At 45.7% G+C, this 26,361-nt stretch overlaps 1 protein-coding gene across 1 annotated transcript; it reads right to left on the reverse strand.

The window, feature by feature from the left end:
• Positions 1–1,091: 1,091 nt before the first annotated feature.
• On the reverse strand, positions 1,092–26,053 carry LOC120049687 (segment polarity protein dishevelled homolog DVL-2-like). The gene is made up of 14 exons (XM_038996038.1): positions 25,563–26,053; positions 13,417–13,486; positions 11,914–12,074; positions 11,124–11,233; positions 10,404–10,624; positions 10,210–10,279; positions 9,476–9,615; positions 9,281–9,357; positions 9,092–9,159; positions 8,287–8,418; positions 6,400–6,531; positions 3,578–3,754; positions 3,116–3,349; positions 1,092–2,930 (listed from the first exon to the last, which is right to left on the reverse strand). Exons 1-14 carry the CDS (start codon positions 25,721–25,723, stop codon positions 2,362–2,364), a joined length of 2,322 nt encoding a protein of 773 aa, XP_038851966.1. The 5' UTR covers positions 25,724–26,053; the 3' UTR covers positions 1,092–2,361.
• Positions 26,054–26,361: the final 308 nt, after the last annotated feature.

Below are 26,361 nucleotides of genomic sequence, written 5' to 3' on the forward strand. Positions count from 1 at the left end.
TATTTCTAACTGGGAAAATACATTTCAGGGTAAAATAATTTTTCCAAAATTGATTTAGGTACATTTTTGTGAAGAGGTATGAGGGTTGTGATATGTGTCATTTAATAGTAATATCATTTAAGGGATCAATACATTTCTACATTGCTTCCCCAATATCTGCATGAACAATCAGGCCCAGTGTTTTTGGTTGACCCTGCTGGACAGAAAGAGAAGGAGGAATCGGAACACACTGCATTCAAATTCAGGTCTTAGTTATTCCATTGTACTGGATCTAATACATATTAGCATTTTACCTACATTCATGAATGTAATATTTTTTTATGACATACTGTGAAAAACTCTTGGCTGTTGGCTGTCACGTTCAGACATGTGCAGAGCAGACAAAGGGGAAGGGTAGTTCTTGACTTGATCCACAGGGGTTCTCTGTAAAGAGAGAGTCATCCAAAAGGCACAGACACACCCCTTGACTTTCAATTGGCACCGTTAACCTGTATGTATTCTCGCCTGATTGTCTCTGTGGTGCACAGTCTGGCAGTCTGACTAAAGTGCCAGAGGTATGAGGAGACACCCTCCTTTGTATTTATGGGAACAAATATTTCCTAACACTTTGGATCCTATTCTTGGACAGTTAGAAGACACAATGCATCAATGCAAACATCTTCTTTTAACTAATTACTGTCCAGACCTATAGGATCTTTGGCTGGCTCTTACCTGTGGCTAGTTTGGGCAGATACTTCTCTTTCTGGGCAGGGTTGCCATACAGCAGGATGTCCTTGAAGCCGATGACCACCCAGGGTGATGCCAACGCACAGGTCGTGCATTGGGAGGGAACTACTTGAATTTGTCCAATAACTCCAAACGAAACGTTTTGCAACAGAATCCGACTAATGAATACACCCCAGACTCCGGCAGCACGAGAAAGTCTGGTTTCCTTATTTCAAAGTGGGAAGAGTCAAGAAAATAAAACTTCTTCAAAGAAAATGCATACCATAGCGCCATCTACTGTTCTGGAAAGTTGGTGGACATAAATATTTCTCTAAAATCCATTTACATTCACAAGATATGGTAAAAAAAAAAGTCTTTCAATTTCAGTCTATTACAAATTTATTCTAAAATACAGAAACAAAAAGTGACAATAATCAAACAAGAAGGACACCAAGGTGACACTACTTCATTTAGCACCTTTATGGTTCGGTTATACATCGTCGTCATCTTCGATATATTCCTTCGTACAAAATGGATGCTTTCGCGTGTCATTAACATACAAAATATGAGGCAAGAGGATGAGGGGGAATCACAGTTATTTGAAGAGAGAACTCATGATTCAATCCCAAAAGTACAGTTTTTGGTGTGCCTTCGTCAGCCTGAAGTACCATTTCTTATACCACATAGTCCTAGACATGGTCACAGTACATGTTACCCATTCTTGTCATTTGAGGTCTTTATCCTCTGATTGCCAGACAGAAGTTTGTCTGTCATTGTTTGACCTATAGCTTCACAAGTTCACTATTCTATACTATTGCATTTACATGGAAGTTATTATAGATATATACAAAGGCAAAAATAATACAATAAAAACTAGTTGGCACACAAATTCATGAAAAAAAATAGGCTTGATGAGACATAATACATTTCATACATGTCTTTTAGGAGGCTAATGGCTGAAAATAAGGCACTTATGAGTCACGTGATACAGCCACAAATGCCATTATCAACACTCAGGTAAATTTGGAAACATGATCAATTTCACCTCCCCCAATATAAAAGAGGAAGTGGCGCCCTCTACTGTCCGAGTCCTCTCAGTACACTTGGCGACAGCTCATTTGGCCAGTTCGTTACTTCAGTCGTTTCAATGAACGACCACTACAGTTACTCACGCCCACCCAGTCAGCCAAACGCTACTAACTAAATGTTGGAGCTAGGAACACAAGCGTTTCACTACAACCGCAATAACATCTGCGAAATATGTGACCAATAGAATTTGATTTTGAAATCGGTGATTTCAGAAGCAGAACTAAACCAATACACGCACGTTTGAAATGAAACGAGAAGAGTTTCTTTCTGACATGGAGAGTCAGGCAGCATGTTTTGGAGTAGCAAGTCAAGATACAGTATGCCAGTATATTCAGAAAAGGGAAACCAGACGCGATGCATTTCATGTCTTTTATGATACTGTGCCAAAATTCCTGACTCAATGTTGAACCCTGTTCTTACCAGACAAGAAATGAGTGACACCAATCTACTAGGTCCTAATCAGACCACAAGTTAATTACCAGCATAGACTAGAATATTCAGTCCCCAAAGAGTGAAACTCCTAAACCTCACATCAATAGCCACTCACTTCACACACACGTCATCAGACTACATGACATCCACAAAGAACTCGCTGGGGTTGCCCATGGCTAGGTGGAAGGACTGGCGCGAGGCCGTCAGCTCGGGGGGAACAGAGCCCAGGTCACGGGTTGGGGGGGCCCCGGGTGGTCCTCCAGGGACAGAGGGGCTCATGCCCGGGTGCATGGGGACCGAGGGGTGCTGCTGGGGGTACTGGTGGGGGTGTCCCATGTTTGGGGGTCCCATGTGTGGGTGTGGGTGCTGGGGCACCATCATCACCATCATAGGGTTGTAGGGCATGGGCATCCCCGGGGGATAGGGCGACATGTGGGGGGGCGGTGGCATGCGGTGATGATGATGATGCGAGCGCTGGGAGGAGTGGCTGTGCTCGCTAGGCGTGGCCGAGCCGTGGCCCCGCCTCAGGCTGCTGCGGACCGAGTATTCTGATTCGCTGCCGCTGCCCGAGCGAGAGTCCCCCCCTTCCCCTCCTCCAGAGGGGGACTTTTCTCCTCCTCCTCCCGCCGTACTGCCTTGACCACCCTTACTGCCTCGTCGCCTCTCACCCCCCTCGCTCCGCGTTGACCCACTGCTCCGGCTCCCTGGGGGGATAAACACAGGGGTTACAACTGATTACAACTGCCAGCTCTCACACATTTATGGTTATTTCGTTAGTTTCCATAATGCAGTCACGGTTGGGACATTGGCCACCAATGTGACACCCTCGGCGGACATCTTTCCCTCCTTCCCTACCCCCCCCCCCCCCCCCCCCCGCCCCTGGTCTTACCTTCACTGTGCTGACTGGCTGTGCCCGTGCTGCCTGGGGCAAAGCTGTAGCTGGACAGCTCGTGGTAGGGTGGGGGCTGGCTGGAGTAGGGGTGGGGGTGGGGGTACTGGAAGGAAGGGAAGGAGTGTAGCAGGGGCCAAGGTGTGGCCCCCGGGAGGGGCAAGGGGGCCAGGGTGTCCTGGTCGGAGGCCCCGCTGGAGCCGTCGTTGTCAATCAGGGACAGATTGGCCATGTCTGGAGGGGAGAAGTACGGAGGGAGGAGGCGAGGAGAGAGAGAGTTCAACTTTAACTGGTTGAAGAACTAATTTGGCCAAAGGGTTTGAATAAGCTCTTACAGCTATTAAGAAGATATAGGCATTAACCTTTCCACAAATAAATTCATTCAAATAAAAAAATCCAAATCAATATGATTTTTCTTCAGCATAAGTTCCCCCTGGTACTCACAGTCCCCCTGGTACTCACAGTTCTCACAGTCGCTGAAGTCTCCGAAGATGTAGTAACACTGTTCTGAGAAGGTGATCTTGTTGACCGTGTGGCGGATGAAGCCGGCCTTCAGCAGGTTGCTGGCGTACTTCCTGGCCTCGCGGCGGTCCTGGAAGCCCTCGATGTGGTGGTACAGCCACTCCACCACATCAGAACCTGGAGATAGATAGACACACACACACACACACACGAGAGAGAGAGAGAGACACGCACACACGAGAGAGAGAGAGAGACACGCACACACGAGAGAGAGAGAGAGACACGCACACACGAGAGAGAGAGAGAGACACGCACACACGCACACGAGAGAGAGAGAGACACGCACACACACGAGAGAGAGAGAGAGACACACACGAGAGAGAGAGAGACACACACGAGAGAGAGAGAGACGCACACGAGAGAGAGAGAGAGAGACGCACACGAGAGAGAGAGACGCACACGAGAGAGAGAGAGAGAGACGCACACGAGAGAGAGAGAGAGAGACGCACACGAGAGAGAGAGAGAGAGAGACACACACGAGAGAGAGAGAGAGAGAGACACACGAGAGAGAGAGAGAGAGACGCACACGAGAGAGAGAGAGAGAGAGACGCACACGAGAGAGAGAGAGAGAGAGACGCACACGAGAGAGAGAGAGAGAGACGCACACGAGAGAGAGAGAGAGAGAGACGCACACGAGAGAGAGAGAGAGAGAGACGCACACGAGAGAGAGAGAGAGAGAGACGCACACGAGAGAGAGAGAGAGAGAGAGACGCACACGAGAGAGAGAGAGAGAGAGACGCACACGAGAGAGAGAGAGAGAGAGACGCACACGAGAGAGAGAGAGAGAGAGACACACACGAGAGAGAGAGAGAGAGAGACACACACGAGAGAGAGAGAGAGAGAGACACACACGAGAGAGAGAGAGAGAGAGACACACACGAGAGAGAGAGAGAGAGAGACACACACGAGAGAGAGAGAGAGAGAGACACACACGAGAGAGAGAGAGAGAGAGACACACACGAGAGAGAGAGAGAGAGAGACACACACGAGAGAGAGAGAGAGAGAGACACACACGAGAGAGAGAGAGAGAGAGACACACACGAGAGAGAGAGAGAGAGAGACACACACGAGAGAGAGAGAGAGAGAGAGACACACACGAGAGAGAGAGAGAGACACACACGAGAGAGAGAGAGAGACACACACGAGAGAGAGAGAGACACACACGAGAGAGAGAGAGACACACACGAGAGAGAGAGAGAGAGACACACACGAGAGAGAGAGAGAGAGAGACACACACGAGAGAGAGAGAGAGAGAGACACACACGAGAGAGAGAGAGAGAGAGACACACACGAGAGAGAGAGAGAGAGAGACACACACGAGAGAGAGAGAGAGAGAGACACACACGAGAGAGAGAGAGAGAGAGACACACACGAGAGAGAGAGAGAGAGACACACACGAGAGAGAGAGAGACACACGAGAGAGACAGAGACACACGAGAGAGACAGAGACACACGAGAGAGACAGAGACACACGAGAGAGACAGAGACACACGAGAGAGACAGAGACACACGAGAGAGAGAGACACGCACACGAGAGAGAGAGACACGCACACGAGAGAGAGAGACACGCACACGAGAGAGAGAGACACGCACACGAGAGAGAGAGACACGCACACGAGAGAGAGAGACACGCACACGAGAGAGAGAGACACGCACACGAGAGAGAGAGACACGCACACGAGAGAGAGAGACACGCACACGAGAGAGAGAGACACGCACACGAGAGAGAGAGACACGCACACGAGAGAGAGAGACACGCACACGAGAGAGAGAGACACGCACACGAGAGAGAGAGACACGCACACGAGAGAGAGAGACACGCACACGAGAGAGAGAGACACGCACACGAGAGAGAGAGACACGCACACGAGAGAGAGAGACACGCACACGAGAGAGAGAGACACGCACACGAGAGAGAGAGACACGCACACGAGAGAGAGAGACACGCACACGAGAGAGAGAGACACGCACACGAGAGAGAGAGACACGCACACGAGAGAGAGAGACACGCACACGAGAGAGAGAGACACGCACACGAGAGAGAGAGACACGCACACGAGAGAGAGAGACACGCACACGAGAGAGAGAGAGACACGCACACGAGAGAGAGAGACACGCACACGAGAGAGAGAGAGACACGCACACGAGAGAGAGAGAGACACGCACACGAGAGAGAGAGAGACACGCACACGAGAGAGAGAGAGACACGCACACGAGAGAGAGAGAGACACGCACACGAGAGAGAGAGAGACACGCACACGAGAGAGAGAGAGACACGCACACGAGAGAGAGAGAGACACGCACACGAGAGAGAGAGAGACACGCACACGAGAGAGAGAGAGACACGCACACGAGAGAGAGAGAGACACGCACACGAGAGAGAGAGACACGCACACGAGAGAGAGAGAGAGACACGCACACGAGAGAGAGAGAGAGACACGCACACGAGAGAGAGAGAGAGACACGCACACGAGAGAGAGAGAGAGAGACACGAGAGAGAGAGAGAGAGAGACACGAGAGAGAGAGAGAGAGAGACACGAGAGAGAGAGAGAGAGAGACACGAGAGAGAGAGAGACAGACACAAACAAGAGAGCGAGAGAGAGATGGACAGAGAGAGAGAGACACACATGAGATATGGACAGAGAGAGAGAGGATGAGGAAAGAGTTTGTCATTAGTTTGATCCCTTTAAATGTTTCCTTTTTTGTCTTGATACAGAGGCCTGACTATGGCCCTCTTAAACCCCCCCCACGCTCCAACTCACCCAGGAAGGCATTGGGGATGGTGATCTTGAGCCACATCCTGTCTCTGACCTCCAGGCCAGACTCTGGGGAGGCCATGGCCTTAGCCACCGACGCCATGTCAGAGTGCAGGGACAGGTTGAAGTCATCAAAACCTGGAGAGATAGAGAAGGAGTAAGAGTTACAGAAAAGGAGGGAGAAAAAGAAGGGGAGAGAGAAATAAAGAAAATGAGGAAGATAGAGGGAGAAATAAAAAAAGAGAAAGGGAGATAGGGTTGAGGAGAGAGAAATATAAACTCAGCAAAAAAAAGAAACGTCCATTTTTCAGGACCATGTCTTTCAAAGATAATTCGTAAAAATCCAAATAACTTCACAGATCTTCATTGTAAAGGGTTTAAACACTGTTTCCCATGCTTGCTCAATGAACCAGAAACAATTAATGAACATGCACCTGTGGAATGGTTGAACAGCTTACAGACGGTCGGCAATTAAGGTCACAGTTATGAAAACTTAGGACACTAAAGAGGCCTTTATACTGACTCTGAAAAACACCAAAAGTAAGATGCCCAGGGTCCCTGCTCATCTGCGTGAACGTGCCTTAGGGATGCTGCAAGGAGCCATGAGGACTGCAGATGTGGCCAGGGCAATAAATTCCAATGTCCGTACTGTGAGACGTAGCTGATCGTCCTCACAGTGGCAGACCACGTGTAACAACACCTGCACAGGATCGGTACATCCGAACATCACACCTGCGGGACAGGTACAGGATGGCAACAACAACTTCCCGAGTCACACCAGGAACGCACAATCCCTCCATCATGGCTCAGACTGTCCGCAATAGGCTGAGAGAGGCTGGACTGCGGGCTTGTAGGCCTGTTGTAAGGCAGGTCCTCACCAGACATCCCCGGCAACAATATCGTCTATGGGCACAAACCCACCGTCGCTGGACCAGACAGAACTGGCAAAAAGTGCTCTTCACTGACGAGTCGCGGTTTTGTCTCACCAGGGGTGATGGTTGGATTCACGTTTATCATCCCAGGAACGAGCGTTACACCGAGGCCTGTACTCTGGAGCGGGATCGATTTGGAGGTGGAGGGTCCGTCATGGTCTGGGGCGGTGTGTCACAGCATCATCGGACTGAGCTTGTTGTCATTGAGCACGTCTGGGACCTGTTGGATCGGAGGGTGAGGGCTAGGGCCATTCCCCCCAGAAATGTCTGGGAACTTGCAGGTGCCTTGGTGGAACAGTGGGGTAACATCTCACAGCAAGAACTGGCAAATCTGGTGCAGTCCATGAGGAGATGCACTGCCGTACTTAATGCAGCTGGTGGCCACACCAGATACTGACTTACTTTTGACCCCCCCTTTGTTTAGGGGCATTATTCAAGTTCTGTTAGTCACATGTCTGTGGAACTTGTTCAGTTTATGTCTCTGTTGTTGAATCTTGTTACGTTCATACAAATATTAACACATGTTAAGTTTCCTGAAAAACGCAGTTGACAGTGAGATGACGTTTCTTTTTCTGCTGAGTTTAGAAAGGGATGGGTGAAAACAGAGGGAGGTAGACAGCCATCATTGACCACATAACAAAAAAAAGTAGACTAGAAGAGAAAGCCAGATGTGGCCGGTGCTTCCTGTGCCAAGGCCGGGGATAAAACGCCTGGCACGCGACAAAGGAATGGATAGACCACAATAACATAAGATAGCAGAGAGAGGGAGGAGGGCAGAAATGAGAGAAACAGAGAGGGAGACAAAGTAAGAGAGAGTAGACTGGGGTAAGTCAAGTGGAGAGAGAAAGAGCGAGAAGGTAAATGTTTAAAAGAGTGAGAAAGTTGAAAAGAGAGTGGCAATATGGAGAGAGTAGCTAAAGAGAGAGAGTAGACAAGATAAGAAAGGGCATGTGGTACTCACGTTCTGTCTCAGTGACAGAGGTGGTGGTGATGGTGCTGAGAGCAGAGCTGCCGGTGTAGGGAGGGTAGGCCCCCGCAAGGGCTACCGAATGGCTCACCCATGCTGCTGGGTCTATGGGCCGGATCGGCTCATCTACGGGGGGGGGGGGGGGGGGGGGAATACAAGAGATCTCAAAAACACAATTCCTTTGGCATTTCATAGGATAAAGTATTGATGGCCCCACTATACACAGTGTACAAAACGTTAGGGACAGCTGCTCTTTCCATCACAGACTGACCAGGGGAATCCAGGTGAAAGCTATGATCCCTTATTGATGTCACTTGTTAAATCCTCTTCAATCAGTGTAGATGAAGGGGAGGAGACAAGTTAAAGAAGGATTTGTAAGCCTGGAGACAACGGAGACGTGGATTGTGTATGTGTACCATTCAGAGGGTCAAGGGACAAGAAAAGATTTAAGAGCCTGGAGCACCGGTCTGAGTGTCAGAACTGCAACGCTGCTGGGTTTTTCACGCTCAACAGTTTCCTGTGTGTATCAAGAATGGTCCACCACCCAATGAACATCCAGCCAACTTGACAACTGTGGGAAGCAGTGGAGTCAACATGAGCCAGCATCCCTGTGGAACGCTTTCGACACCTTGTAGAGTCCACGCCCCGACAAATGTAGGATGTTCGGAGGGCAAAAAGGGGTGCAACTCAATATTAGGAAGGTGTTCCTAATGTTAAGTACACCCAGAGTCAAAGACCATAGAGACCGAGTAGCTGTACAACTCTATGGTGGAGACGAGGCGTGCAGGCTGCTACTCACTGCGGGGGAGGGTGAAGTAGCCCTGAGGTGACGGGTCCCAGCACTTAGCCACTGTCAGGATGATGGGCCTGAGGGAGAGACAGAAGGACAGGTCGTCATCATCGCATGTCAACTGGCATTTCCCATTGAGCGTAGACAAAAAGGGCTCGACCGTGTAAATGTGCTGATGTCCTTAGGTGTGAAACGCACCCGGGTTTGTGCACGATCTCCCTCAGCACGCGCACCGCGTCGTCGTTGCTCATGTTCTCAAAGTTGATGTCGTTCACCTTGAGGAGAAAGTAGATATGAACGGTCCAATCCTAACTCGAGAAACAAATACCTCATGTAATCAATCACCCGTTATATATGGCTATCTGGTTACCCGTCAGTCACACACACACACACCTGCAGCAGCATGTCCCCGGGTTCGATGCGTCCGTCGGCAGCCACCGCCCCTCCCTTCATGATGGAACCGATATAGATGCCCCCATCCCCTCTCTCGTTACTCTGGCCCACGATGCTGATGCCTAGGAAGTTATACTTCTCTGTGGGAGGGAAGAGGATATTGGTTATTTAATCTCAAACTTTTAGGAAGAAAGTTCCCTGAGATAAAGAACCTCAGAGAGGTGGTGGTAAGAGTTGGTGAAAAAAAAGTGACAGGAAGTGAAGACAGGAGGAGAGAGACATGGCAGGAGGAGAGAGACATGGCAGGAGGAGAGAGACATGGCAGGAGGAGAGAGACATGGCAGGAGGAGAGAGACATGGCAGGAGGAGAGAGACATGGCAGGAGGAGAGAGGGGAGGAAGCGATGGTGAGACATGGAGTTCAGGTCACAGGGCAGAAATGTGTTGGGAGGGGTGGATGTCTATAGCCTGGTAAAGCAGACTGAGCGCTTAAGTTCCGTTTCACTTCACAGAATGTGAGCTATTGCTAAGATCAGGCAGGTTTCACCAGGCTATTTCCAGAACGACTGGAGGTTTTTACAAAATGGACGCGCAGAGTACCGGTTAGGTGGTCAAAAATAACGAGTGAAAAAGCTCGACAGTCAAAGAGGGTCAGAGAGATGGGTGGAAGATGTAAAAACGGATGACGTGAGAAGGGGAGTGGTGTCGGGGAACAGACGGCGAAACGTTACTGACCCATGTTGAGCGTGACGGTGATGATGTTTAGAGACATGGTGGAGTCCGTCACACTGCTGAACGACGACGCCTGGGACAAGAAAAGGGAAAACGCAATAAATTCCAACGCAGAATGGGACATTTCTGACTTAAACGGTTTATGTCGCAAACTTAATAAAAAAATGAAAAGAGGGAAGGACTAGTGAATTAATTACCCTTTCTAGCCTGGGCGGGCGCTGTTTCTTGCGCCTGCGGTGGCGTTTGAGCAGCCTGGACGCCGTGCTCTGCTCTGTGGAGCTGCTGAACCGGCTCATGGTGTCGTCATCCTCAGAGTCACAGAAACTGGTGGTGTCCAGCTCGCTGCTCATCACCGTGGTAGCGCTCTCATAGCCCGCTAGGTGGCGCTCCATGCGGCTCTGGCCGTTCATCCTAGGCCCTGACGCACCAGAGATCGAGAGATAGGAGAGCAGGGGGGAGAAGAGGAACAGAGATAGAGGGTTAACTATGGATTTCATGTTTATTCATGTTATCAATGTCAATTGCTATTACCACTAGAACAAGGGTTGCGTTCAGTAGACAAAACATTTTGAAACGGGAAGCCTGACATTGCCCAATAAGAAACGCTCATTGTCATTTTCCATTGTAAAATGTTCCATTACAGTGCCCTACTGAACATGACCCAGTGCAGTTCCATCATGGTTCGTCAATAGCTACCACAGCCACAAAGTCCTAAACCCTGCATATTTAAAAATGTTATATTTTTTTACATTAGATTTTAAACCTTAACCACACTGCTAACCTTATGCCTAAATTAGGACCAAAAATAACAACCTCGTTTTCATGAATTTTTACGATTTAGCCATTCTGACTTTGTGGCTGTTCTATGTAGTGGAAACCATCATGTGACAGTAGAGCGGGCGGTGCAGAGTGCTCACCATGTTGCTCCATGGCCTCCCTGTGTCTGGGTCTCTCTCTCCTGAAGGACACCACAGACTCGGTTTCTGTCTGGTCATCCAGGTTCTCCACACTGCCTGCTGCATTGGGACTGCATAGGGGAAAGGGTTAAAGTAGGGAAAACATAAAATTGACTTTGAACGAGAACGTCCGTTCTACTCATTCTAATTCTATGGGTGAATGAAAGATGGTATTGTATGTCGGCTCTGGAATATACATTACTAATAAAACACAAATAGCAGCGCACACCTAACATCTAATAATATAGGCTACATATATTACGACCTATGAGGACAATGTGTATGAATAGGAAGCAATGGATCAAGCCTAGTAGAGGTACTGTATATCACAACTGGGTTCAAATAGCATTTGAAATCTTAATTTTCAAGAACTTTGAGCGATTACTTTAGTCTGCCTTGAGTGCTAGATGGGTGGGTTTGTACTTTTGGGGCCATTCCTCTGGTCCCATTGCACCAGGAAAACTCGATACAGTGCAGCTAATGATTTTAAATACTATCTGAACCCAGGTTTGCGGTGTATTATGACCTAGACAGACAGTAACTAGAACCTGTTCCCAGACCAGGTGCTTACTGTCAATGGGCGGCACACGCTCAGATCATGTTCAAATGGGCCGTTGTATTTAACAGCAGGTAACATGATAGGCTGGAGTGACTGAGGTATTCTGTCATAGAATACGTTAGATACAGTACGAGATTCATTAGAGTAGCACACTGATTATTTGGGACTGTGGGAGAGGGTGTGCGCTCATACTGGAACGATGGGGGTCTGGAGTCACCGATGCCCCCGGTCCTCTCGACAGGTGGGGGTGGGAGAGGAGGAGGGGGTGATGGCGGGGGCCGGACTTCTGCTGGGGGTGGAGGAAGGACTGGTGGTACTGGCTCTGCTGCTCCTGGCGTGTCTGATGAAACCAACTGAGGAGAGCGGGAGGGACAGAGATTTGGAAGGGGTGGACAGAAGAGGGAAAGAGGGGAAAAGGAGTTGAAAGGGGATGATAGTGAGGATGGAGGATAAAAAATGTACAAAATAAAAAAATATTTTAAAAATCAGGTGGAAGAAGAGGAATTATTATTTTAGTTTGTTATGTCAGTCAATTCTATAGGTTGTTAACTTTGTTTTGTTTTTACTCAAAGGGCCTTCAACAGGCCGCCAGTTGCCCATCCCTGACCTCCTACACATCCAATTACCTACTCCCTACAGACCCAACATACTCCTACACAGACCAGTCTGCCTGGAGAGGGGCTAAAAAGCTAACAAACCATCTTTCAACAAAGAGTCTGGGTTTCTATACATTTAAATGTCTCTATGACAAAGGAGACTGAACAAAGCATCCATTCAAATGTGTTCTAGTTTCACGGATACAGTTCTGTCCTGAACCTTCCCCTGAAAACCAGTTTGCCGTTTTGATTGAATATCCCCTCTAAGGTGTCAGAGACACAGTGCCACAGAACACTTTCCTCCCCTTTCTTTTCTTTAAGCTCTCTTCCTTCCCTCGTTCTTCCAAATGGCTGTTTGACTATGGAGCAGTCATCCCTCTGGGATACTCCATCCTATCACGTGTCGGTCCCTATGGCCTCCTCTCTTTGTCCAACCCTTTTAATCCCTCTCTCTCTCGTTTCTTCTCCTTCATATGCACTTAGCAGATGTTTTCCTCCCGACCGGGACAAGTCACAATGTTTTGTCTGCAGGACTCATATCCTGCATGTTCTTTAGGGTAGGTAATATGATCATAAGTGAGGACATTTTGAGGATGTAGGAAATACCTTGGTTCTGTCAGTGTTACATTCACAGACCAAGGTGTTCATGATAGTGGGTTCTTGTCAGTGTTCTATTAGTAGTTAAAGCAGGGTCATAGCCACAGAGGTCGGTGAAGAAATGGCCGCCATGTTGGCACCAAACGTTCCATGACAACAACGTTCTAATTGGCATTCTTAGAAGATCATGCAATGGTCTTGGAACTTGACGCCAATATGGAGATGGTTTTAAACTCTGAAACTCAGACCGAGTTTGCCAGAGTCTGTAGCCTACATCGCTGGCTCTGGTTCAAAGGTCACTTTGAGCAGTTTATGATACATTTGAACTGCTAGGTCCAATTCAGCAGTATTGTTCCGACTTGGGAACTTGACTTTTACAATTCGGCCCTGGAAAAATAGTTTGGAGCAATTCAGGAGTTCCCCCTCTGTCTCCCTTCTACTGCTGGCCTTTCACTGGTCCAAGATAGCTGTGGACCGTCTACCTCTCCCAGTTTGCCCTTACCCATGACACCACTCGTCCGTTGAAGCAGGGGAGCTTGGCACTGTCGTCAGAGATCTCTTCCTTCACCACCCTAAAAAAAAAAAAAAGAGGAAAAGAAAGAAAGAGAGATTAGGCTAAGTGAAAACACAGAGACAAACACATACTGTAAACCCATAACGCAGAGGCCGACGTAAAAGAGCAACACGAGGACACCACGGTGTTTCCCGATGACTCAGCGTCCTTACCGAACCACAACGGAGACAGATACACACTCCCTACAATCACGTCTGCAACTCACGGACCAGACAATGTTTCTTGAGACTTAGACATCCATCACTTCTTTTCCTCTACGTCCACTCATACAAGGTTAGTGAGACAGAGTCTGCTGTGTAATATTTGTCTGTCTGAGCCACTATTTATTACTGCAGTACTTAGGACCTGAGCTGGACATGAGTACTGTGTAGAGGAAACATTTAACTGACTGTCTAAAGACTTACAGCTAAGCTTTTTCATCTTCATTTGCCTCTACGCCTGATGTTTTGTGTGTGTGGTTTGGTTGGCTAGTGTGTGTGTGTGTGTGTGTGTGTGTGTGTGTGTGTGTGTGTACACATGCACCATTGTGTGTGTATGTGTGTGTGGGGGGGTGTAGTATGGTCGGCTCTGCCCCACTCTGAGGTTTTGTAAGCAGCTGTTGATGTTTGCTTTTGTGGGTGAGTGTGAGCAGCTGTTGTTTTGAGTGTAAGCAGCACAGGGCCAGATTGTGGTGGGCACCGGGGAGGCATGTCACAGGGAGGAGGCGGGCCTTGTGTGACAGTGCTGGAGTGGGTGAATGTGAGAACCCGTCTTTACCCCCTATTGTGCCCTCTTTCTCTTTCCCACTTTCTCATCTCTCGCTCTGTCTCTTTCAATCCTTTCGGTTGCCCTCTTTCTCTTGCCCTCGGTCTATCCTGTTCTTTCTTGCTAAGAGGGCAGAATCAGATTGCATCCAGAAAGGGACAGATGCAACATTCTATCCCTAACAGGGTAATAGTCTGCATACCTCACCATTCCAAACAAAATGACCTCACCTCAAACTATTTCACCAACTCACTCGAAAATGTCTCAAACAACACAAACACATCTTGGAAATTCAGAATCCCATTGGAATCCTAAAACCTGAAATTCTTGCCCAGCACCTCCCTCCTAGCCGTTACTTATTTGCCTCGCACATCCCAAACAAACACACATTTTTTTCTCCCATCTATTAATCTCTCGCACAGCACACCCACAACCACCATTCACTTCCACTACCTCGACCCCTCTCCCCCTGCTCCCACTCCTCTCTCTTCCTGTTGATTCTGCCACGGCCAGACACCAAGCAAATGGCCTCTGTCCAACCCCAGGTCCCCGATCTGGTCTGCTCTGTTCCACAATGCTCAGCTCTGCTCTGACTGCCACACACAGCCAGTCTGACAGCTGGCTCGCACTCCAGGAAACAAAACACACACAGAACAGGCAAACACACACACACACACACACACACACACACACCAATGCTTTAGTTACTTTACTGAGGCCTCAGGCTGACTAGCTCTGTTTTGATTGGGCAGCTGACTCCTTTGAGCTGGGTTTAAATGTAGCCTGCTTGTAACTGACTCTCTTGAGATGTTTCAAAATGTTGCGGTTGTGGCAGAAGTAGACTTAGGTCTAACGAACCCAGGAGTCAGACACTTCCAACTGCTTGACTACAACTCACATTTAAAAAAATGGATTTAGCCTTTATTTAACTAGGCAAGTCAGTTAATAAATTCTTATTTACAATGAGGGCCAACCCCGGCCAAACCCTAACGACGCTGGACAATTGTGCGCCACCCTATGGGACTCCCAATCACGGCCGGTTGTGATACAGCCTGGAATCGAATCAGGGTCTGTAGTGACGTCTCTAGCACTGAGATGCTGTGCCACCCGGGAGCTCCACTAATGAAGCAGGAGAATTTGATTGTTTTAGTGCCTGTTTTAATAACATAACGTTTTGGTTTCATGTTCAGTAACATCCGAGAGAGACATCAAAGTACGTTTTACTAACTTTACAAAACTTAAGCAGTTTAACTGCAAGTAATGAGTTTAACAGAAGCCCTAGGTCTCATCAGTCAAACTCCAACACAAACATACATTCCATTCAACCTAGGGAAGTGCACGACTGACAGGCAGCCACCAAAGAAAGATTAATTGCGAGAGGAGACAGCTCTTTCAGTCTGGAGGATTTAAATGGGAGAAAAGAAGGAGAGAGAGAGGGGAGAAAGGGACGTATACAGGGGTTGCAGCCAGCCACGCTAGGGTGTTAAGGGAGACACAAACTTGGTCCAGTTCCCAAAAGGGAAGAAAAGCTGAGGATTTCACAGAGAGAGAAATGGGAATTAGTGGTGAGAAGAGCCAGGGTAATAGCCAGGGTAACAGCCAGGGTGAGAAGGGTTTTTCTTCATTGTGGTGTCCAATGTAAAGACAGTATTTATTTCCCGGAAGTTATGCTTTGACCCATATTTGGATACTAGTATTTTTGCCTGGTCTTAGCTATGAGAGATCAGGAGGGGTGTGATGGATAGAGAGTAGAGGTCGACCGATTATAATTTTTCAACGCCGATACCGATTATTGGAGGACCAAAAAAAGCTGATACCGATTAATCGTTTTTTTGTTGTTGAAATAATGACAATTACAACAATACTGAATGAACACTTATTTTAACTTAATATATTACATCAATAAAATCAATTTAGCCTCAAATAAATAATGAAACATGTTCAATTTGGTTTAAATAATGCAAAAACAAAGTGTTGGAGAAGAAAGTAAAAGTGCAATATGTGCCATGTAAAAAAGCAAACGTTTAAGTTCCTTGCTCAGAACATGAGAACATATGAAAGCTGGTGGTTCCTTTTAACATGAGTCTTCAATATTCCCAGGTAAGAAGTTTTTGGTTGTAGTTATAGGTATTATAGGTATTATAGGACTATTTCTCTCTATACGATTTGTATTTCATATATCTTTGACTATTGGATGTTCTTATAGGCACTTTAGTATTGCCAGTGTAACAGTATAGCTTCCATCCCTCTCCTCGCCCCTACCTGGGCTCGAACCAGGAGCACAACGACAACAGCCACCCTCGAAGCAGCGTTACCCATGCAGCGCAAGGGGAACAACTACTCCAAGTCTCAGAGCGAGTGACTTTTGAAACGCTATTAGCGCGCACCCCGCTCACTAGTTAGCCATTTCACATCGGTTACAGCAGCCTAACCTCGACAGTTGATAGGCTTGAAGTCATAAACAACTCAATGCTTGAAGCATTGCGAAGAGCTGCTGGCAAATGCACGAAAGTGCTGTTTGAATGAATGCTTACGAGCCTGCTGGTGCCTACCATCGCTCAGTCAGGCTGCTCTATCAGATCATAGACTTAATTATAACATAATAACACAGAAATACGAGCCTCTGGTCATTAAAATGGTCGAATCCAGAAACTATCATTTCGAAAACAAAACGTTTATTCTTTCAGTGAAATACGGAACCGTTCCGTATTTTATCTAAAGGATGGCATCCCTAAGTCTAAATATTGCTGTTACACTGTACAACCTTCAATGTTATGTCATAATTATGTACAATTCTGGCAAATTAATTACGGCCTTGGTTAGGAATAAATGGACTTCACACAGTTCGCAATGAGCCAGGCGGCCCAAACTGCTGCATATACCCTGACCGCTTGCATGGAACGCAAGTGAAGTGACACAATTTCCCTAGTTAAAAGAAAGTCAAGTTAGCAGGCAATATGAACTAAATATGCAGGTTTAAAAATATATACTTGTGTATTGATTTTAAAGGCATTGATGTTTATGGTTAGGTACATTGGTGCAACGACAGTGTTTTTTCCCGCAAATGCGCTTGTTAAAAAGTAGGCTGTGATCCAATGAGAAATTAACAGGCACCGCATCGATTATATGCAACGCAGGACACGCTAGATAAACTAGTAATATCATCAACCATGTGTAGTTAACTAGTGATTATGTTAAGATTGAATGTTTTTTTATAAGATAACTTTAAATGCTAGCTAGCAACTTACCTTGGCTTCTTGCTGCCCTCGCGTAACAGGTAGTCACAGGGCAGTTAACCTGTTTGGGCTGCAGGGGCAGTATTGAGTAGCCGGATAAAAGGTGCCCATTTCAAACGGCCTCGTACTCAATTCTTGCTCGTACAATATGCATATTATTATTACTATTGGATAGAAAACACTCTCTAGTTTCTAAAACCGTTTGAATTATATCTGTGAGTAAAACACAACTCATTTTGCAGCAAACTTCCTGACAGGAAGTGGAAAATCTGAAATCGATGCTCTCTTCTAGGGCCTGCCTATTAAAGTCCTTGATATTTATTCGTTTAGATGCACTTCATACGTCTTCCACTAGATGTCGACAAGCAGTGAGAGAAGAAATTGAGTGTGTAACTTGATCTGGGCTCGAATAAATGCTCTTTGTATGACGTGTCACCAGTTTCCTGTTTTCTGGAGAGCGCGTCAAGGGACCTGGATTTACCTTCTGATAAGCTGTCGTTATGGACGACTAATATCTCCGGCTTTGATTTTATTTGATACATGTGACAATATCGTAAAGTATGTTTTTTCAATATAGTTTAATCAGATTATTGAAATTTTTTCGGGAGTTTTGCCGTGTTCCGTTCTCTGAGTTTGTTGACGATGGAGAGATTCGCGCCACTTGGCAAGTGTGCTTGCTAAATCGAGAGGGAAAAAGGCCGTTCTAAAACCAAACAACGATTGTTCCCGACAAAGGACCCCTTGTACAACATTCTGATGAAAGATCAGCAAAAGTAGGACCCATTTTATGATGTTATTTCATATATCTGTCGTACATGTGAACTAGTCGTTTGCAGCCAGGTTTTGGGTACTCTCGCCATAACGTAAACTGCATATCGTAATGAAGTTGTTTTTAGAATTCTAACACGGCGATTGCATTAAGAACTAGTGTATCTATCATTTCCTATACAACATGTATTTTTTAGTTATGTTTATGAATAGTTATTTGGTCAGAATATGTGTGTCAGAAAAAGTGTCAGAAAAATATCCGGACCTTGTGGGAAAAAGATGCTACGTTAGCACAATGTATAACCACTGATTTCAGCTCTAAATATGCACATTTTCGAACAAAACATAAGTGTATGTATAACCTGATGTTATAGGACTGTCATCTGATGAACCTTATCAAGGTTAGTCAAAAATTATATATATTTTGCTGGTGTGTCACGATCGCTAACTTTTACTGCTGGGAAATGGCTTGTGTTTCTGGCTATTGTGGTAAGCTAATATAACGCTATATTGTGTTTTCGCTGTAAAACACTTAAGAAATCGGAAATATTTGCTGGATTCACAAGATGCTTGTCTTTCATTTGCTGTACACTATGTATTTTTCAGAAATGTTTTATGATGAGTATTTAGGTATTTGACGTTGGTGTCTGTAATTATTCTGGCTGCTTTCAGTGCAATTTCTGATTGTAGCTGCAATGTAAACTATGATTTATACCTGAAATATGCACATTTTTCGAACAAAACATAGATTTATTGAATAACTAATAAGACTGTCATCTGATGAAGTTGTTTGTTGGTTAGTTTGGTTGGTTCTTGGTTAGTTAGGTTGGCTTTGTGCATGCTACCTGTGCTGTGAAAAATGTCTGTCCTTTTTTGTATTTGGTGGTGAGCTAACATAAATATACGTGCTGTTTTCGCTGTAAAACATTTTAAAAATCGGACATGTTGGCTGGATTCACAAGATGTGTACCTTTCATTTGCTGTATTGGACTTGTTAATGTGTGAAAGTTAAATATTTCAAAAAAAAATATTTTGAATTTCGCGCCCTGCACTTGAAGTGGCTGTTGTCATATTGATCCCGACTTAGGGCTTGCAGCCAGAAGAAGTTAACAAGGCAGTTAATCCACCGTTCCTAGACCGTCATTGAAAATAAGAATGTGTTCTTAACTGAATTTCCTAGCTAAATAAAGGCGTAAAAAAATAACAAAAAATACAATAAAAAATTTTGGCCATTACGATTAATCTGTCAACCTCTAATAGAGAGATGGTTTGGCTTTCTATATGCAGTCATTGACCCCCCACATTCCCTACCTCTTTGATAGGTGACAGTCATAAAATTGGGTAACGTTATGGGACATTGTGCTTATTGAATTCAATTAAATACTATTAAAATAGCCTAACAGGCCAACCAAATGTGTCACCTTGTTGCATTAACTGTCTAAAGATAAAATCACATACCCCTATTCCAAACATCAGATCAACTCAAGCGTTTTCCCCTTCTCATGACACTTATTTTCTCCCACTAGCCAATTTTGTAACTAATTGGCGACAGATTTTCACACGAATATTCTAAAATATACATAAATAAAATATGCAAATTTTCCCACCAGAGATGTGTTTCCATCAAATTTACTTGTGCGGATAAGTCTGTGCGTGCTGACGTAGGACACATAAAATGTGTTATCCCATGTACCGAACAAAAAATAATAAGTCAAACGGGTTTCCATTGCATTTTCAACTCTACTGATGGTTTTGGCACAAAAAAATGTTGCGTTAAGTTGCAAATTTGCCAACTCTGGTTTTGGCATGTGAACTCTAGCCAACAGCTCGCAGATAGTGCGGGTATAGCCTGCATGAGATTATTATGGACAGAATAGCAACAATATTTGCCAAACATCAATAATAATATGCCACCAGAATAAGCCCCTTGATAATTATTGGAAAGGGACACCCTATGAAGTTAAAGGCATGCTTTCCCGAGTCGTAGTGGGAGGACTACACAACATGTAGTTACTCCAAATTTACTTCGATATGATGGTTATTACATCCATATAAAAGCATTTCCAGCTACATTTCTCAGACACAAAAAGACCCCACCTTGTCTAGCGTATATATAGTTTACAGACAAATTTGCTGTTTCCATTTTGCCAGTCGCGACATTTTTTTATCCGACATGTACTTTACTTGCATAAAAAGGTTGGATGGAAACCTGGTTACTAACCGCTAACCAGGTTTCCATCCAAACTTTTCGTGTGAGTAAAGTACATGTCGGATAAAAAAGTACCACAACAGACCTGACGGAAACAAAACATTTTTTACTTCTTATGGATCAAATCGCTTTAGCGGGATCGATTTGACAACATCCGGTGAAATGGCAGAGCGCCAAAATCAAATCAAATTACTATAAATATTATACTTTCATGAAATAACACATGCAATACACCAAATTAAAGCTACACTTGTTGTGAATCCAGCCACAGTGTCAGATTTCAAAAAGGCTTTACGGCAAAAGCAAACCGTGCTATTATCTGAGGACAGCACCCCATCAAACAAAGACAGACAATTATAATTCAACCCGCCAGGCGCGACACAAAAATCAGAAAAATATATATATTTCATGCCTTACCTTTGATGAGCTTCTTCTGTTGGCACTCCAATATGTCCCATAAACATCACAAATGGTCCTTTTGTTCGATTAATTCCGTCGTTATATATCCAAAATGTCCATTTATTTGGCACGTTTCATCCAGAAAAACACGGGTTCCAACGCACGCTACATGACTACAAAATATCTCATTAGTTACCTGTAATCTTTGTCCAAACATTTCAAACAACTTTCGTAATACAACTTTAGGTCTTTTTTTACGTAAATAATCGATAAAATTTAAGACGGGAGAAACTGTGTTCAATACCGGACGAAAACAAAGAAAGCATGTTCTAGGTCGCGAGCAGCAAATCATTAGAGTGCACCTGGAGTGACACAGGAAAATAACAGGGCTACCTCTTCATTTCTCTAAAGAAAAACATCAACCAATTTCTAAAGACTGTTGACATCTAGTGGAAGCTATAGCAACTGCATGAATATTTCTATTAAAACGGCCTTGCCATAGAAAACCAATGGAAAACAGATTGACCTAAAAAAAAAATCCCTGGATGGATTGTGCTCGGGGTTTCGCCTGCCAAATCAGTTATCTTATACTCACAGACTTTATTCAAACAGTTTTAGAAACTTTAGAGTGTTTTCTATCCAACTACACCAATTGTATGCATATCCAAGCTTCTGGGCCTGAGTAGCAGGCAGTTTACTTTGGGCACACTTTTCATCCGGACGAAAATAGCACCAAGCCATAAGAAGTTTTAAGTAAACTTTCCAAATGTCGCCAAATCAAAATACACTAGACAAGGTGGAATCTTTTTGGGTCTGGAAAATTAATTATGCGAGAAATGTCGCTGGAAACACTTTTATGCACATGTAATGACAATAACCATCATATCGAAGTAAATTTGGGAGTCACGCAATTACGTGTGGTCCACCCACTAAGACTTGTAGGGAAAGCATGCAGTTTATTAGGCTACAGATGAAATAAGTTACGATGAACTTCACAGGGTGTTGAAAATGCAAGGTGATTAACTTGATGCTCCTTTCTAATAAATATTGAGGGTCTTATTCTGGTGACATGATCAAATGCCGTTTGACAAATCAAAATAATCTTGCTCTTTTGTCCATAATAATCTCATGTAGGCTATGCCTGCACTGTATATCTGCAAGCTGTTCGCTAGAACGCATGTGCCAATACTAGAGTGGGCACACTCGCTATATAACACAAACATTTTATAAAGGAAGCAGATCTTTTGTTCGGACCACCAACCAGGACATTGGATATAATCAAAAAGGCCGACCCAAAACAATGTTGCTGCAGAAGAGTTAGACGGAGCGGCCTCCTGGTCAGACTTCGAAGGCATGCACACCACCCACCGTTTCCGAGTATATTACTCGCCAATGTCCAGTCTCTAGACAACAAGGTAGACAATTACGGCATGTGTTGCCTTCCAGAAAGACAGATTGTAACGTTCTCTGTTTCACAGAAACATGGCTCTCTCGGGATATGTTGTCAGAGGCAGTACAGCTACTGGGTTTCTTCATGCATCGCGCCGACAGAAATAAACATCTCTCTGGGAAGAAGGGCGGGGGTGAAGGCTTCATGATTAATGACTCGTGGTGTAATCATAACAACATACAGGAACTCAAATCCTTTTGTTCACCTGACCTAGATTTCCATACAACCAAATGCAGACCATATTATCTCCCAAGAGAATTTTCATCGGTTATCGTCACAGCTGTGTATATCCCCCCTCAAGCGTATACCACAACGGTCCTCAAGGAACTTCACTGGACTTTATGTAAACTGGAAACCATATATCCTGAGGTTGCATTTATTGTAGTTGGGGATTTTAACAAAGCAAATTTGAGAACAAGGCTACCTAAATTCTATCAGCACATTGTTTGTAGCACTCGTGGGAAATACACTGGACCACTGCTACTCTAACATTCTTGATGCATACAAGGTCCTCCCCTGCTCTCCCTTGGACAAATCCGACCACAACTTAATTTTGCTCCTACCGTCCTACAGGCAGAAACTCAAACAGGATGTACCCGTGACAAGAACCATTCAATGCTGGTCTGACCAATCGGAATCCACGCTTCAAGATTGTTTTGATCACTCAGACGGAAATGTTCCGGGCAGCCTCAGAGAATAACATTGATTTATGAGCTGATTCGGTGAGTGAGTTTATAAGGAAGTGCATTGGAGATGTTGTACCCTCTGTGACTATTAAAACCTACCCTAACCAGAAATTTTGGATAGATGGCGGCATTCGCACAAACCTGAAAGCGCGAATCACCGCATTTAACCATGGAAAGACTGGGAATATGGCCGAACATAAACAATGTACTTATTCCCTCCGTAAGGCAATCAAACAACCGAAATGTCATTATAGGGACAAAGTGAAGTCGCAATTCAATGGCTCAGACACGAGACGTATGTGGCAGGGTCTACATGCAATTACGGACTACAAAAAGAAACCAGCCACGTCACGGACACCGACGTCTTGCTTAGAGAACAAACTAAACACCTTCTTTGCCTGCTTTGAGGATAATACAAGGCCACCGACGCGGCCCGCTACCAAGGACTGCGGGCCCCCCCTCTCCTTCTCCGTGGCCGATGTGAGTAAGATATTTAAATGTGTCAACCCTTGCAGGGCTGCTGTCCTGGACGGCACCCTAGCCGCATCCTCAGAGCATGCGCAGACCAGCTGGCTGGTGTATTTACGGACATATTCAATCGCTCCCTATCCCAGTCTGCTGTCCCTACATGCTTCAAGATGGCCACAATTGTTCCTGTACACAAGAAAGCAAAGGTAACTGAACTAAATGACTATCGCCCCGTAGCACTCACTTCTGTCATCATGAAGTGCTTTGAGAGACTAGTCAAGGATCATATCACCTCCAGCTTACCTTCCACCCTAGACCCACTTCAGCTTGCATACCGCCCCAACAGGTCCACAGACGATGTAATCGCCATCACACTGCCCTATCCCATCTGGACAAGAGGAATACCCATGTAAGAATGTTGTTCATCGAGTACAGCTTAGCATTCAACACCATAGTACCCTCCGAGCTCATCATTAAGCTTGAGGCCCTGGGTCTCAACCCCACCCTGTGCAATTGGGTCCTGGACTATCTGACGGGCCACCCCCAGGTGGTGAGGGTAGGAAACATCTCCACTTCGCTGATCCTCAACACTGGGGCCCCATAAGGGTGCGTGCTAAGCCCCCTCCTGTACTCCCTGTTCACCCATGACTGCGTGGCCATGCACGCCTCCAACTCAATCATCAAGCTTGCAGACAACAACAGTAGTGGGCTTGATTACCAACAACGACGAGACAGCCTACAGGGAGGAGGTGAGGGCACTCGGAGTGTGGTGTCAGGAAAACAACCTCTCACTCAACATCAACAAAACAAAGGAGATGATCGTTGACTTCAGGAAACAGCAGAAGGAGAACCCCCCTATCGACGGGACAGCAGTGGAGAAAGTGGAAAGTTTTAAGTTCCTTGGCGTACACATCACAGACAAACTGAAATGGTCCACCCACACAGACAGTGTGGTGAAGAAGGCGCAACAATGCCTCTTCAACCTCAGGAGGCTGAAGAAATATGGCTAGTCACCTAAAACCCTCCCAAACTTTTACAGATGCACAATTGAGAGCATCTTGTCGGGCTGTATCACCGCCTGGTACGGCAACTGCACCGCCCTCAACCGCAGGGCACTCCGGAGGTTGGTGTGGTCTGCACAACACCAATAAACCCCACAGAAGGGGTGGGGCCGACAACAGCAGCTGGCTAGCCTAACACAGTGTCGCCGCAGCCCTCCGCCTCTCGGGCACGGTTTTCTCCTGTACACAGCAGGCGAGTGTGACACTGCGTGCTAGCTAGCTAGCTCACTAATTAACAAGATAGCTAGCACACGGTGTATCCCCCATCCTCCCACCAGCTGTGCTAGCGGAAGGCGGGTTGACAACATGCCCTTAGCCCCCACCTGGCAGGCACTGTTTTCACGCAGTTCTGTTAACAACAGTAAGGGCAGGGGTTCGGCAGGCGGTAGCGACCAGCTGGCTAGCAAGGCATATTCCGGGGGCGGGCACAAAAAAAACCCAGATAGTTTTATTTCACTTTTGAACAAGGGGGGGGGGGGGGGGATGGACCAATGGGGTACTTGGGACCAATGGGGTACTTGGGGGGGGGGGCGTTCATGCAGGAACCAATGGGATGCTCGAGGGGGGAGTGTTCATGAAGGAACCATTTGGATGCTCGAGGGGGTGGGGCAGGAACGCCCCGAATTGCACACCATTGAATTTTTATGTGCACAATGTCATTGCGCACAGCCTTTTATCTGCTGCAACAGGTCAATTTGATAGAAACATCTCTGGTGGGAAAATGCGCATGTTTTTTTACGCAGTTTTATTAATATTCGCATGAAAATCTGTAAACCTAGTTACTTAATGACACCTTTCATTTGCAACATTGGATCATACAAGTTCATCCAGTTAAATGGTTACTAGTTAACTTAGCTATTGTAACTAACGTTAACAAAGTGTAGCAACAGTTCACCCTTTGTGTCTTTGGGAGTATAGTCAAAGATACATAGACTTTGCAACAATGTATCTAATCAACTACTGGACTCGGTTTGTTTTCTTCTTTATCATCATCATTTTCCTGAAACCCACAACGCGACACCGCACAATCATGCATCACTGGCTCTCACTTACCCGAAGTCCTGGTCCATAGACTTAAAGAAGAATTTGTAGTTGGGCTTGTTCAAGACCTGTTTAAAATCCAACAAAGTGATATTTTCGGCAGGAATTTGAATCTTCACCAAATACGGCGTCTCCTCCTCGTCGATGTGGTATATTATTTTGGTTTCCGCCATTTCACCAGCAACTTTTTTTTCAGCTGTACCACACAAACTATGGAAGAGAAAGGTAGCTAGTTAGCTAACACTAGCTATGCTAACGGGAGAAGGGGGGTGAGGAGAAGTGCTCTTACAACACTAGCCAGCAGTGAGTTTGCCCTGGCCAGAACTAATAAAAAAGATGAACATCTACTTATATCACGAACATATCGCCTTAGTTTATATCCTCCAAAGAAAAATATATAATTCCCTAACGGCGAAGGGGTTAAAAACCACGCACACGCTACATTCACAAGATCCGCTACCCACAACTTCTCCCCCAACAAAAACATAAGGGGGGGTCTAAAACTTTTCTCTCGACTATTTCAAGCCAACGCGGCGTATGACGTCAGGTATGCTCCCTTTACGTTTTCGCTCAACGTGCCACCGTCTGTCTGTATCCAATGGTCTGTAGAAATATTCCAGGAATTTTATTCCACAACATAATTCATCTTCATGATGATAACCGTTATGCTAAACACACACACACATGTGGAAGTCAAAACATGAAACAGATATGAAATGCTTTTAATACATAGCCATGGACTGTAGTACAATGTAATAATAAAAACTCCATAATGCCCATCTTCACAGTTGAGAACGGCCTATATTACACC

This window comes from Salvelinus namaycush, chromosome 6 (assembly GCF_016432855.1).
Source record: "Salvelinus namaycush isolate Seneca chromosome 6, SaNama_1.0, whole genome shotgun sequence".
Classification (NCBI taxonomy): domain Eukaryota; kingdom Metazoa; phylum Chordata; class Actinopteri; order Salmoniformes; family Salmonidae; genus Salvelinus; species Salvelinus namaycush.